Genomic DNA, 15,514 nt, shown 5'->3' on the forward strand with positions numbered 1-15,514 from the left:
ATTTATATGTTATATTTTATATTGCTACTATGGTACATTTTTAGTCTAGTTTATACCTACATTATCATTTCCATCCTTTGAAACTAAGCTACTGTGTGGAACAATTTCCCTTGTGGATCAATAAAGTCTTAAGTCTAATTAATTTCAGTGGGCAACGTTGACTTTAGGTAGAAGTGTTTACTTTCCTTAGTGTCCTGTGAAATAATACAATTGCACTGGATACATTTACACTTCTTTGATTTCCACTTTTAGAGTACTGTATCTGTTTATTTTTAAGTAAATCAACAAAACTTTATTTTGAAAGCCTGAAGTTCACTTAACCCGGATGTATTTAATGTTAGCCGGTGAGCTAGTTCGTGGCGCTTGTTTGGCATGTACGCACACAGCAGCAGGTGACCAGCGGGAGATAAACTGTCTTAAACTTTGTGAACTAAACGTTCTGCATTATTATTCAGACTCGGTGCTTATATATTAATCATATAATTGCTGTTGCGTATTGTAAAACAACACAAAATATACAATTGTACGGGAAAGTGGAGAGATGCTACTTTTCATGTACTGTTTATAGCACATTAATCAAGATGTCCGAACAAACCGCAGCAACGCCGTCGCTTCATTTCGGTCAGGTGGTGATTGGACCGCCAGGTTCGGGTAAAACGACTTACTGCCGGGCCATGCAAGAGTTCCTCACACGGCTAGGACGCAACGTAGTGGTGGTGAACATGGACCCAGCTAATGAAGGACTTCCATACAAGTGCGCTGTGGATATCTCCGAGCTAGTAACTTTGGACGATGTGATGGATGCCTTGAAGCTGGGGCCAAATGGTGGCCTGCTTTACTGCATGGAGTATGTTGAAGCCAACATGGACTGGTTGGAAAACAAGCTGAGGCAGCACCACGACTCCTACTTCTTGTTTGACTGCCCTGGACAGGTGGAGTTGTACACGCACCAGAATTCAGTGAAAAACATTTTCTCATTGTTGGGGAAATTAAATTTCAGGGTAAGTGTGATAAACATTCTCAATCTGAATTTTAAAGTTCACATCAATAGTTAGTTTTTTTCTCTTTTCAGCTCACATCAGTGCACCTTGTGGACTCTCACTACTGTGCTGACCCAGCCAAGTTCATCTCAGTGCTGTGCACCTCATTGTCCACCATGCTGCATGTAGAGCTCCCTCATGTCAACATCCTCTCCAAGATGGACTTGATAGAGCAATATGGAAAACTAGGTAATGTTTGTACCTGACACAAAATGTTTTGAGTTTACAAAAAGTACAGCGGAACCTCTGAAGCAGGTGTCGCTAACCAGTCGATCTTTGGGTCTCTATCGGCCGACCGCAAAATTATTAGAAAAAAAATATTAATATGACATCAGTGACACCCCCACCCAGAGAGTAACCAACAGACCCGCCAACAGGCACGCATTTTAACCCCTGAACACGCCCGCACGCCTCACCTTTCTTCGGTTTTACATTTCGCGGCTCTCGACACCGCGGCCACACAAGCACCCCCTAGCACAGCCGCACACGACACTCGCTTGTCTAGCAAAATCAAGGCTGACTGTTGCAACGCATCGGCCATTTTTTAGCATCCAACATCAAACAACTCTTTCCTCAACCACGATCATCACCGCGCCCCTGTGACGGGACGCTAACGAGAAATATAGGAGTCAGGCGTGGAAATTGCTCCATAGTGTTGATTTTGTGTTGGTTTATTGTCCATACAAAAGTTAAAGTTGAAGTGTGTAAAGGCAGTAATATGTGATAAAATAAAGCGGCAGTGAAGAAGGACTTCCCCGTTTATCCCCTCTTTATCACACAGGAAAAACCCGCCAGGTTTTTTACTATTTCCAGTGCTGACGTAAGACAACCATGTGACTCGCGTCTAGGGTTGTACGGTATACCGGTACCGGGATACTAATCAATTGAAATTGGTACTATACTGCCTTTTGAAAAATTCTGCGACCGTTCTTTCATCCGAATGCCCGCTGTGTGGCGGTGACTAGAGAGCCGAGGCGCATGTTGTTGAGTGTCTCAAAACGCACAAACAAAGGGCATACAAGCAATAACGTCGTGGAGTGGAAGAACGGCAAAAAAAATGAAAATTTACTGGTTAATAAAGAGGGTGCATGAAGCGCAATATGAAGGTATTTGGGCTTCAAAACTAACACTAAAGGTGATGCTTCAAACAGGGAGGCGCTGCGCTGTAAGTTCTGGTTTAAAACGACCGTCGCCAAATGTGGCGATTAGTATTACCACCTTTGCTTCAGACAAAGGTAAACATTTAAATAAGTATGACAAGGAGTTATAAATAGTGACAGGCAATAATGTAGTTGTTACACATGTCCTTCTGTTCGGCTCCTATGCAGACCGTAGTCGAGGAGCACAGGGCAGACATTACTTCCAGGGCGGATGTTTTCATCGGGGGTAACAGCCTTCACATTACCTGGGTCTGCTAAGCTCCGGTTAGGGGTCAAAATGACGAGGCCGCCGATTCATGACAGTCGCTTTTATCATTAGTTTTGCAGGACACAACCGGACCGTTTATCACTGTACTGCATTTATCCATAATTTAGTTTTTAGTACTTTCTAAAATAGTATTTTTCTTAAAGCACAGACCAGGAGTAGCAACCATAAATGTTTTGTTCTATTCTTGCCTAATCCTTGATTATGGCAGAGTATATGCAATATGAAAAATTGTAAATTGTTCTTTGAGTGCAACAAGAAACGACCAATGTGTTTAATGCCTTTTAATTTATAGTTTAACCTTGTACAATTGTTCTTTAAGTGCAATAAGAAACTTATGTATTTTGTATTGTAAGATTTTCTGTTAAAGTAAAGCCAATATACATTTTTCATAGTTCCCTTTATTTGGAAAAGTATCGATATACATTTTGGTACCTGTACCAAATTATTGGTATCGGGAAACCCTACACGTGTCCCATATGTGACCATATAGTGGCATAAACAGGGGCCATCTGTGGCCCATGGATCATTTGTCATTGACCCTAGGCACATTACAAACAACAAAACAAAACCACCAGCAAAACTGGAAAAGCAGCAAGAAGCACAATGGGGAAAAAGCCAAAATGTTATTTGTTTTGCTTCATGGCTGAGACCAGGGATCTTGGGCTAGAAAAGTTTGATAACCACTGCTCTAAAGACATACATAGTAAATATAAATAATCTCCCTGTGTCAAACTATCAGCATCATACAGCCTTTGTTAATGTGCAAGACATTTCGGTCATGGTTTTGTTGGGTTTTTTTTTAAATTAAATTAATATCATCCACTTCTTCTTTTTAGCACTGTCCTTCACACTCACCATCTTCCTTCCCATACTTTGAAAATCAGAGTCATGTCCATCTCTAGCTATAAGCTAGTGCCAGTGAGCAAGACTAAATGTTTTACATTAACTCTTACAGGGTTCACTGAGACATTTGCTCCACCTAATGGCGGGGATACTTGTAACTCAAATATTTATTTGCAACTTACAGCATAACAATTAGCCGAGAGACAGCGCTCATCTCCGGTACCTTAAACACACAGGATGCACAGACAGAGCATCGGCAGTCGCTATTGAAAACCAAAAGTAACAAAAATTAGGAAGAACATTTTTTATTGCAAAGCCAAATGTTCCAGTGGGATAATATTTCCGATTCAAACCGAATGATCAAGATAAGCCTATCAACACGGATAAACGAGCAAGTATGCTGAATATGTTAGCAAGTGATTGCAACAAAAAATACAAGAAAACAAAGCATCTGACCCAGTTTTTCCAACTGGTGAAAACTGCATTTCAAAATGTTCAATGTTGTAAAACATTAAAACATACTTGCCAACTACTCCGGTTTTCCCGTAATTAGTACGGTTTTCATCAACCTATTCCGGGTTACGGTTGCAGTGATAAAAAATACGGTTTTTCATTCATTAAAAAAAAATATTTAAAAAAAAGTTTTATTCACGAAATCGCGTAACAACAATGACAATCGACACTGCTTCCCGTAACTTCCTATCGAGCCATTCCGAATGCCATGCGCGAGGCTATTTATAGCACCGCTGCCAAGCACGAGGCACCAGTTGCCATTGTTTCCAAACGAGCGAACGATCATGGAATCAGCCGGAGAAAAATCGCAAACGATTCTTAAACCGAAAAGAAAACTGCAGTCATTCCGTGAAGAATATTCAAAAGCCTATCCGGGAATAATTATCCGTTCCAAAAAGGGTGAAAACTACGCGAATTGCACCTTGTGCAGACAAGATTTTTCGATCGGACACGGAAGAATTAGCGATGTAAAAGACCACGTTGGGAAAAAAAACACAAGTCTAATGCCGTTGCTAATGCCGTTGCCGTTGGATTTTAGCCACAAAAAGGTAATGACACCAATGTTATCTATTGGAATTGTTTAGTACTGTTATACTGTTAAAAGTGTTTATACTATTTATGCTTTCAAGTCCAAGTTGAAGAAATCTTGTTAAATGTTGACAGCATAACTACCAAAATACAGAAGTATGTCCTTAATATTTTTGCAGTGCTATTTCTGTTGAAAAGTTAAAATAATTACATTAGAGATGTGATGTGCCACTTTTCAAGTGTCTGATGGCTTAAATTAATTTTCATTAATTTTTCATATTTTGAATTCTTTTGAAAGGCTTACAAAAAAACTACATTTGAATTGTAATTCCATGCTATTGACAGGACTATTAATTTTAATGAAGTTAGCTTACCATGTTTACAGTATGATAATTGTGATAGAAATGTGAATTTTAGGCACAGAATATTTTTTACAATTGAACAAGGCAGTAGATTTTACAAGCTTGGACAGAAAGTTAATGACACCAATTTTTTTTTAATGGAATTGTTTAGTACTGTTTTACCATTTGTTTACTGTAAAAAGTGTTTATACTGTTTATACTTTCAATTAACAAATTGAAGGCTTGTGAAAGGTTGACAGGATAACTGGCATTAACTGTCAAAATAATTTCAAACTATTGAAGTTAGCTTACAGAATAAACATGTCAATCAACCCATATGATTTTTGCTGTAATATTTTTGTTTTGAAAAGTCACTGTGACTGATAGAAAAGTGATGGTTTTAGCAACATTTTAACCTGTCTGAATGCTAATAATCATTTTGCGTCGGGGGGCTTCCTGAACCCCCCACCAGGACTTTGTCCTGGACCTACCGGGGCCTGCGGCCCCTGGACCCTGGCTACTAGGTTTTTCTGATTTCAAAAGTTGGCAGGTATGTTAAAACAATGTACCCCAAACCTTATTTTGTCACCTATTGTTAAGTCTGGTCCTTCTTTTTGGAGTTGGTGAAAAACCAAATCAAAAAGCAAAACAAAGTTAATCTTGTCAAAACTTGTTGAACTGAGTTCTTGTGAGCTTTGCAGAGGTCTTGTGTGATATGCTTACAATGTTGTGGGACTTTCCAGGCATGTTTTTGAAAGAATTGTAGAATTCAGGAGTGTTCAACTTTCCACAATGCCCTGTTTGCTCTAAATTCAGTTAATTGTAGTAATAATGTTTATTTTATATGTACCCTTGAACAGCCTTCAACCTCGACTTCTACACTGAAGTCATGGACCTGAAATATCTCTTGGACCACTTGGCAGCGGATCCATTCTTTAAGAAATTTCGCCATCTAAACGAAAAGCTGGCAGAAGTCATAGAAGATTACAGCCTGGTCTCATTTGTATCTCTCAATGTTCAGGTATCCCTCTGTTTTTTGTTATACATTGTTAAACATGTAGTGTTTTTGTTGTATAGGTTGTATTCGGACATGTGACTTTTGAACGGAAGTAAACAGAGTGATGGGCCACCAAACCAACATGGCTACTTTGCAGCAAACAGACTGCACCCTATCTGAGGATGTAAGGGGCCTAGCTCTCACGACTAAGCAGATACAAGCCAAAAATGCAAACTGTGCAATAGAATCAATCCCTATACTTTATCAAAAAAAAATTTGTCGAGTGATCTCATGTATTAACCATCGGTCGCGTTCCCAGTCATGTCAAACCATCTAATGCCCAAGACGTCATTCAACACGACAAAAGAGATACAAATTTGGAAAAGCATGGAGGTCTACAACTTTTTTGTGTGTGGCTGGGTCAAGGAAATGCATTGTCTTTGCTTGGGTAAGGTTGCAATGCATGATTTAACTTTGCGTCTGTAGCCATGTTTTTTGCGATTTCTTTGTTATACGCGTCATTTTTGAGTATGTGTATTTTTTCTTGTCTTTATCAAAACATAACTAGATCTCAGCAGCAAGGTGGCACAGAGGCTAGTGTGTGTGCCTCACATTTAGGAGGTCCTGGGTTCGTCTTTCTGTGTGGAGCTTGCATGTTTTCCACGTGACTGCGTGGGTTCCCTCCAAAGTACTCTGGCTTCCTCTCACCTCCAAAGACATGCACCTGGGGATAGGTTGATTGGCAACACTAAATGGTCCCTAGTGTGTGAATGTTTGTTTGTCTATCTGTGTTGGCCCTATGATGAGGTGGCGATTTGTCCAAGGTGTACACTGCCTTCCGCCCGAATGCAGCTAGGATAGGTTTCAGAACCACTGTGACTCCGAGAGGGACAAGCGGTAGAAAATGGATCGATGGGCCTAGATCTGAACATTGAGTATGTGCTGAAAGCTTCATTTATGATTGCTGCCTTTTGGTAAAAGCTTAACTTTTTTAGGTTTTGCTCACATTTGCTTTCTTTTATTTAGACTCGCTGAGTTGGTGCTTTACGAAACACTAATAGCAAAAATGTGTTTTAAGTGGTCATGTCCGATAATATCGGACTGCTGATATTATCGGCAGATAAATGCTTCAAAATGTAATATCGGAAATTATCGGTATCAGTTTCAAAATTATCGGTATCTGTTCCAAAAAGTAAAATGTATGACTTTTTCAAACGCCGCTGTTTACACGAACGTAGGAAGAAGTACAGAGCGCCAACAAACATTGAAGGCACTTCCTTTGCATGCCGGCCCAGTCACGTAATACCTACGGCTTTTGACACACTCACAATTAAATGCAAGGCATACTTGATCAACAGCCATACAGGTCACACTGAGGGTGGCTGTATAAACAACGTTAACACTGTTACTAATATGCGCCACACTGTGAACCCACACCAAACAAGAATGACAAACACATTTCGGGAGAACATCCGCACCGTAACACAACATAAACACAACAGAACAAATACCCAGAACCCCTTGCAGCACTAACTCTTCCGGGGTGCTACAATAGCATGTCCCAAATTCCAAGCTGCTGTTTTGAGGCATGTTAAAAAAAATAATGCACTTTGTGACTTCAATAATAAATATGGCAGTGCCATGTTGGCACTTTTTTCCATAACTTGAGTTGAAGTTGTTCTCTTATTTTGGAAAACCATGTTACATTGTTTAATGCATCCAGCGGGGCATCACAACAAAATTAGGCATAATAATGTGTTAATTCCACAACTGTATATATCGGTATCGGTTGATATCGGTATCGGTAATTAAGAGTTGGACAATATCGGAATATCGGAAATTGGCAAAAAAAGCCATTATCGGACATCTCTAGTTTTAAGGAATATAAATATCATCAAGATAATACTTCAGTGGGAAATACTAAATGTTAGAAGTATATCACACAAACATTTAACAAAGTGATTGCTGCATACTCGTGCATTCTTCGACTATGCCTTCTTGGACTGGAGTGCGTGCCTCTTATCATTCGTAAAATCTTGACATCTTTCGCCCTTCTTGATTACCTCTCGGGGAACTCTGTAGAAACGTTTATCCTTTTTGTGATTTTGAATGGTTTCAACAGCCTAAAATAATGCAAGCATAGGGCATTTTTCTTCGAGAAAGGCTAAATACCGCCGAGAACGCTTAGACAACAGACGCTCGCTGGCCCACCAGCGGATGTGACATCAAGTAAATACAAACTTTTTTTATTCATATATTTACAGTGTACCACATAAAGCACGGATCATGCAATTTTTTTTTTTTTACAGAAACATAAATGTAATATTTGAGTTATTCCACAAGAAAACATACTTTTGAATAAAAACATTAGTGACAAGTTATCGTTTTTTTTACAGGGGAAATAATAGCAATTTGCATGGCAGTTAATTAGACATAGGAATATATGAAATAGTTCCAAAAATATTTACAATAAATAAAGATGGAAGTGTGGTAAATTTGTGGTAAAGTAAACAAAAATGGCAGGATAATTAATGGAATAAAAAAAAAAGAAAATGTAAGCAGTATTACAAAGTCCAGAGAAATGTAGGAAGAATAAGAGGAGGCAATAGACATAGGAAAGAGGGAAGATATCGTTCCGAGAATGAGGTTATGACATACATATCTAAATACTGTAGCTCATACAAATGAATAGGGAAACCTAACACAGGGTTGTGTGATTATTGTAATTAAATAGAAAATGTATAGCATGTATTAATAATAAAGGTGGAAATCTTTGGGCACCTCAACTCGATTAAGATTCAGGAACTACGATTTAATAAAAAATCGATTATTGATTAATCTTTAATTTATGTATATTGATGCAGTTTTACATTTGATTTCATCTCACTAAATAAGCATTTATCACTTGCAACTTTTAAAGACAGCGCATTTGTAATAAACAGTTTAATTATTTCCCATTACGTTTTTATTAAATTAATTGGAATGTGTGCAAAACCGGAAAATAAGTAACCTGTCTGATCTCTTGGTGAGGTGACTCACTGCAGTCAGACAAATTTTAAAACTGTCTGTATTACATTGTATACAATAAATATATAATCGCCCATGTCCGAATTGCGATGCACCTAAAAATCGATTATTTCTCCCACCTCTTATCTAATATATTTCATATACCGGTACTGAATACTGGAAATATAATAGCTAGGGAAATAATGAAAAATAAGTTAGTGGGAAATAATGAAAAATAAGTTAGTAAAAAAGAAGGTTTGTATAGCAGTAGAGGATATTTTAAGATTGCATTTGTAACATGTAGTGTACAAAGCAATACATACATTTTTAAAAAGGCAGGGTCGAATAAAATAGTTTAAAATAGGGTACCATCTTGATTCACACTCCATTTCAGAAGGTGGTGATAATGCACACCACAAAGTTGCTTGCCAACTACCATTAAAAGAAGAACGCCTGGCGTTTCAAACTCTTTCACATACAACAACGCCGTCATTTAAAGCCCACTCAACATTCTCCTGCTTGCTAAAATAAGGTAACTAATCAATTTTGTTCACTGTTTCTCTTTGAGTTTCCCAGTTAGTATGTATTGTTTTACGCTGCTATAAGTCTATAATTGTCCTGTATTTGTTGCAAAGCTGTGTAACATTTATTTGCCTCTTCTCTTTGCCAGTTCACACTTGAAAAAGAGACCGTTAGTTTCAATATTTGTGTGTGTATGTGTGTCAGTTACAGACTTGTAAATATAAAATTAGACCCGCCTAAAGCAGCGTTTCTTAAAGATTTAATTTCAAGGTATGTCCTTAACTCTGACAGTGTACAAATGGAACCAAATGGACCCAACACTGTCAGCGTTACAGACCTTGTAAGGGTCAATTTAGACTGCCCTTAAGGAACCCACATCACCCCTGGAATTACCTGAGAACCACTGTAAAACAATATTCAAAGAGTGGCTGCAGTGCGGAGAGCCGCTTGAGGTGAGAACATTAATCTTAAGGTATGAATCAACGTTAAAATGGGCCAAATCAATGTTAAAGGCCAACATTTTCTAGAACGCATCATGACATTTAAATCGCACTCTTGTCATTTTCTGAAACTTAGCAGCCCTGGATTTATGTTTGGGTGACAAAAGAATAGGCCAAAAATGGCCACTTGGCCACACTTTGGAAACCCCTGCTTTAGGAGCTTGCTAAGTTGAAGTCACATGAGATTTGCTGAGGTCTCATGCGATATAAAACATGATTGCTGTTCAACCGGTTTGATTTTTGAACAACAAGCTACTTTTTCTGTTTCACTGTAATTGCGTTCATGTTTTACTTAATGACGGGGCACATACATGGCTGCTTGTTACATTGGCTACCTATGTTCTTAAGCACAACTATCGCTTTAAAAGTCCAAAACCGAACACTATTTTTGGCTTTTTTGTGAGACTGACAAGGCTTTTGGATACTATTGGCATTCTGAGCTGCTGTAACTGTGGTGACGTGCACAGTTCCAGTTCTACTCATAATCTGTCAGTCAGTGGTATCCTTCCCTCCCACTGGCCGTTGGACTGCCAAAAGCTGAGAGCATTCTGTGCTTCTGTAGGACAAAGACAGCATGATGCAGGTGTTGCGGGCAGTGGACAAGGCCAACGGCTACTGCTTTGGAGACCTGGAGGAGAGGAATCTTCAGACGATGATGTCAGCTGCCGTGGGGGCAGACTTCCAGTTCGACTCGTATCCTTTTTCTAGCAGCTCTGGTGACTCAACTATGACTCATGTCGTTTAACCCCCACAATTTACGGCAACGAGCTGAAAAGATGACTGCTTTTCTTATTTCAGCCTAATGGCAGCTGTATTCTCAATGAAGTAAAGACTTAAAACTTTTAATGTCAGCCTTAACGAGTTGATTCCCAGCACTCTCGGAGTTCAAGAGCGCTACGTTGAAACGGGTGAAACGACAGTGGAGGACGAAATTATGGAGCTTTTGAATGGCTGACTGGTGAATGCCAACACAAAGCTGGTCCTTCTCTCAATATGACCTGGACATCTATATTGAAATAATAGACACAAGAAGTTTGCAACTAAATGACACCACGTTTTCTTATTCTGGATGTTAAGCCCTGTGGTTTGCTTTTTAAAATTAATTAATGTTCACTTAACAGCTAGAGTAGACTTCAATGACCTAAAACATTTGGCAATGACACATACCGGCCCCCGTTGTCAGGTCAAAAGTTAGGAGACGAACAATTTTTGCAGCAAACTACTAAAAACAATAGAATGCTGCTGTTGTAAAGAGGAACTTGGACTACGACAAAAATATTGAGAGAGCATTGCAATGACGTTTGAACCCTGCCAGCAAACATTGAACAGTGGGGTCCAAACTTGTGATTTCTCAAGAGACCCCTTTCAAGTACTTCCCTTTTTGACAGTTACACATTTTTTTCGCAATGTGATTTTATATGGTTTATAGTTCAAGTTTATTTTGAACGTTCATTAAGTAACAACATGACACATCACCATTGCCAGCTTCTCTTTTCAACATGGTTGAAAATGAGTAGGAAGAACAAGCATAGCAATCACTAACAGATTTATTCAATTCCTGTTCTCAATTTCAACACAATTGACTCCATAAATAATACTATTCTAAAAATAAATACAAGTAAATTGCAATTAACATAGTGAGACGAATAAGATCTAATTTTCAATCAATTCAAAATGTTTCATTATTCTTATTTGTACTTTGTAAACACCTAAATTTGAACAGTTTCTTAAAGTAAATCATAGTAGTACGTTGTTTGACTTCTTAGCTTTATCCATTCCATAATTTGTTGTACATTCTTGGGTAGCAGGTTATATATTTTTTTGTACATAATTATAGCAGTTTGCAAATTCATTTTAATTGTTGAATTTTAATATTTTGGATTCAAAAAATAAAGGATTTGAGGATGTATTATTCTGACTGATCTTTTTTGTAGCACAGTTGGGGAATGAAGCTGTTTTTTTTTTTTTTCTTTCTTTCAGTTATTTCCCCATCTTGCTACACAATAACTCAGATATGGTAACGCTCTCAAGCAGTATAGAATATGGAGAGATTTTTTTGTCGAGTACATATTTTGCTTTATTCATTCATATATTTCTTGCCACCCTATGTTTTATATTTTATATGATTACTAGTTAATTGTATCATCAATTATTACACCCCAAAATTGTATTTATTTTACTCTTTCAATGTCTACTCCATCTATTTGTATGTGTTTGACTTTCTCTTCTACTGTTGCCAAATAGCATTATTTTAGTTTGACTGAGATTTAGCAAGCATCTGTTTTTGTCAAACCATCTCTTTAATATATTCATTTCTTCTGTTATTTGTATTAGCTTCTGTGTGTTCTCTCTTGAACAAAAAATGTGGTTTGTCTGCAAATCATACTAACTTTAAGTCCTTTGTAACTTTACAAATGTCATTTATATAGAGATTGAACAGTTTTGGTCCCTGTATTGATCCCTGGGGTACACCTCAGGATATATTTAACGCTGTAGAAGTGTGTTTGCCTAGCTTCACGCATTGTATTCTGTTGGTTAGATACAGTGCATCTGGAAACAAAAAAAATCACATATTACATAAGTATTCACAGCCTTTGCTCAATACTTTGTTGATCCACCTTTGACAGCAATTATATGCTCAAGTCTTTTTGAATACGATGCCACAAGCTTGGCACACCTACAGTGCAGCCAGAAAGTATTCACAGCGCTTCACTTTTTCCACATTTTCTTACAGCCTTATTCCTAAATGGGATAAATAAAAAATGTTCTTCTAAATTCTGCTGACATTGCCCCATAATGACCATGTACAAATATTTTTTAAGCTTACCAAATCAAAAACCGTCGAAAAAATCACATACATAAATATTCATAGCCTTTGGTCAATACTTTGTGGATGCACCTTTGGCAGAAATTATGCCCTCAAATCTTTTTGAAAACGATGCCCCAACCTTGGCACACCTATCTTTGGGCAGTCGCACCCATTCCTCTTTGCAGCACCTCTCAATCGCCATCAGGTTTGATGAGAAGCTTTGGTATTCATCCAGGATGTCTCTGTACATTGATGCATTCATATTTCCCTCTATCCTGTCAAGTCTCCCAGTTCCTGCCGCTAAAAACATCCCCACAGCCTGATGCTGCCACCACCATGCTTCACTATGATGCCTGGAATTCATGCCAAAGACTTTTGTTTCTCATGGTCTGTCAGTATTTCAGGTACAGGTTTACAAACTTTTACAAAGGAGTGGCTTCCGTCTGGCCACTCTACCTACCATACAGGCCTAATGGGTGGATTGCTGCAGAGGTTGTTATCCTTCTGGAAGGTTCTCCTCTCTCCACAGAGGAATGCTGTAGCTCTGACAGAGTGACAATCGGGTTCTTTGTCACCTCCCTGACTAGATAGACTAAGATGAATGCAGCAATGTACAGAGACATCCTGGATGAAAGCCAACGTTTCCCATCCAAACTGATGGAGCTTGAGAGGTGCTGCAAAGAGGAATGTGTGAAACTGCCCAAAAATAGGTGTGTCAAGCCTGTGGCTTTGTATTCAAAAAGACTTGAGGCTGTAATTGCTGCCAGGGGGGCATCAACAAAGTATTGAGCAAAGGCTGTTAATACTTATTTACATACTTTGTACCATGAATTGATTTACTTGGACCCCGACTTAACCAAGTTGAAAAACTTATTCGGGTGTTACCATTTAGTGGTCAATTGTACGGAATATGTACTATACTGTGCAATCTACTAATACAAGTTTCAATCAATCAATCAATCAACGTACTTGTTTTTTTTAGACTTAATACATTTGCAAACATTTTTAAAATAACTTTTCACATTGTCATTATTGGGTGTTTTGTGTAGAATTTTGAGGCCAAAAATGCATTCCATTATGGAATAAGGCTGTAACAAAATGTGGAGAAAGTTAAGCACTGGTAATATTTTCCGGATGCACTGTATTTTTGGGCAGTTTTGCCCATTCCTTTTTACACATTCCTCTTTGCAGCACCTCCCAAGCTTCATCAGGTTGGATGGGAAGCGTTGGTTTGCATCCAGGATGTCTCTGTACATTGCTGCCTAGTCGCTTCTTGCCCAGTTGAAGAACAGCCCTCTGATGCCATACTGTTTTAATTTATTAACATATTATGGTTGATTGTGTCAAAACCTTTAGTTAGATATAACTAAGATGTTGCTGTAGCTTGTTTACTTCAGATGCCGTCAGTCATTTCTTCAACTTTAGTTGTACTAGTGGTGTTCCTCAAGGTTCCATTTTATGTCCTCTCCTTTTCATTATTTATTCTGGTGGTGTGCAAGTTCAGTAAAAAAAAAAAAAAAATTCAGAAGACTCTTAAAAACACAAGAGTGCTGTCATAGAGATGATTTTTGACTATCTTTTTGCATACATTCCTTAAAAATAAACCAAATAAAGTGCTACTATAACTGACAAAATAAATAGACCAAAATCAATTGTCTTCTGTAGAGGACACTGGCTCTCTGGCATATACACTGTAAAACTAATTGTGAAAGGAGAAATCTGTATATACATTATAAAGAAAGAGAGGTAGCTAACATAGAAGCGGTCAGGTAATAGACAAATGTCATCTATTGTTGTATGGTGAGTGATTATACAGCTGGATGGAGTGCGGAATGAAGGAGTTGTTGAATCGAACACTGTGGGAACGAAGCTGAAGGAGCCTGTTGGAGTATGAGCTCCGCTGTCCCTCAATTGTCTGGTGGGGTGGGTGGGCAGGATTGTGATGGCGAGCAGTTTGTCCAGTGTCCTGTCCCTCACTGACACAAACGCCTCCAACTGCGTGCCAATAGTTTGGCTGGCTTTCCAGATCAGTTTGTCAATCCGGTTTAAGTCCCTTTTGCTAGTGCTGCTCCCCCAACAAACCACTGTAAAGAACAGTGCACTGGCCACAACAGACTGATAAAAGATCTCCAACAGCTTGCTGCACACATTAAAGGACCTAAGCTTCCTCAGGAAAAAGAGTCTGCTCATGCCCTTCTTATAAACAACTTTGCTGTTGTCCTTCCAGTCCAGTCTGCTGTTCAAGTGGACTCCCAGGTACTTGTACTGATGGGAGCAATCAATTTTACCTCTAAATTACTTTAAAAATGCATTCATAAACCGTCAACAAAACTTCATTTACGTTCCGTAACCCATATAATAACCAAACTGTAGCAACATTATTGTAAGAGCGAACACTGAGGAACTTGTTTTCTATCGTAGTAACACATCGCCACACTACGGTGTTAGCCGTAATTAAAAGCTAACTACGGCAAGACGTAAACTAGCTTCTACGACAACGCGAAACACGTTTGAGTTTGTGACGCTCAACACTGCGATATGACACCAATTTGTACTGACTGAAAAACATGAACATACATATTACAGTAGTTGTAAAGTATTACCCCACATTTCATCTTTTGTTTGTACACAGCTGAGCCAGACAGGGTATGTGCAGTAGTTGTAATAACACGCATGGTGTGCTTCGTGTATCATGATCAATATTAAAGTGACTCAGTCGATGGACAGTTGTTCGTCTGGTCCAGCTGGGCGGGGACATTTCCTGTTGATGTTGGGTAAGCACTCCATTTATGTTGAAATAACTTGGCTCCAAGTTCCATATCTACAGCGTCAAAATCTCCCGGCTTCTGTCTTCTCCAACGTCTCACGCTTCCTTCGTGCTCGCTTCTATAAGCAGCAGTATATTTAGCTTCAAAAGTATAAGGTTGTAAATCTTCATTTGTCTAAATAGCTGTATGTTACCAAGTCTGCCATGATTAGGAAACACA

The 15,514-nt window shown here is 38.6% G+C and overlaps 1 protein-coding gene across 2 annotated transcripts; it reads left to right on the top strand.

Annotated features, from left to right (window-relative positions):
• The first annotated feature begins 334 nt into the window (after positions 1 to 334).
• On the top strand, positions 335 to 11,627 carry gpn2 (GPN-loop GTPase 2). 2 transcript variants are annotated; one of them, XM_061951675.1, is made up of 5 exons: positions 335 to 1,001; positions 1,073 to 1,219; positions 5,553 to 5,714; positions 10,281 to 10,411; positions 10,592 to 11,627. In XM_061951675.1, exons 1-5 carry the CDS (start codon positions 582 to 584, stop codon positions 10,671 to 10,673), a joined length of 942 nt encoding a protein of 313 aa, XP_061807659.1. In that variant the 5' UTR covers positions 335 to 581; the 3' UTR covers positions 10,674 to 11,627. The 2 variants fall into 2 exon arrangements, with proteins under 2 accessions (XP_061807659.1, XP_061807651.1); XM_061951667.1 differs by having other exon boundaries at positions 337 to 1,001; positions 1,073 to 1,229; positions 5,554 to 5,714.
• Positions 11,628 to 15,514: the final 3,887 nt, after the last annotated feature.

This window comes from Nerophis lumbriciformis, linkage group LG04 (genome assembly GCF_033978685.3).
Source record: "Nerophis lumbriciformis linkage group LG04, RoL_Nlum_v2.1, whole genome shotgun sequence".
NCBI lineage: Eukaryota > Metazoa > Chordata > Actinopteri > Syngnathiformes > Syngnathidae > Nerophis > Nerophis lumbriciformis.

Coding starts and splice junctions, on each gene's coding strand:
- gpn2 (XM_061951667.1), top strand. CDS start 582: ATGTCCGAACAAACCGCAGCAACGCCGTCGCTTCATTTCGGTCAGGTG. Junction 1,230..5,553: donor AGAGCAATATGGAAAACTAG/GTAATGTTTGTA, acceptor ACCCTTGAACAG/CCTTCAACCTCGACTTCTAC. Junction 5,715..10,280: donor TTGTATCTCTCAATGTTCAG/GTATCCCTCTGT, acceptor GTGCTTCTGTAG/GACAAAGACAGCATGATGCA.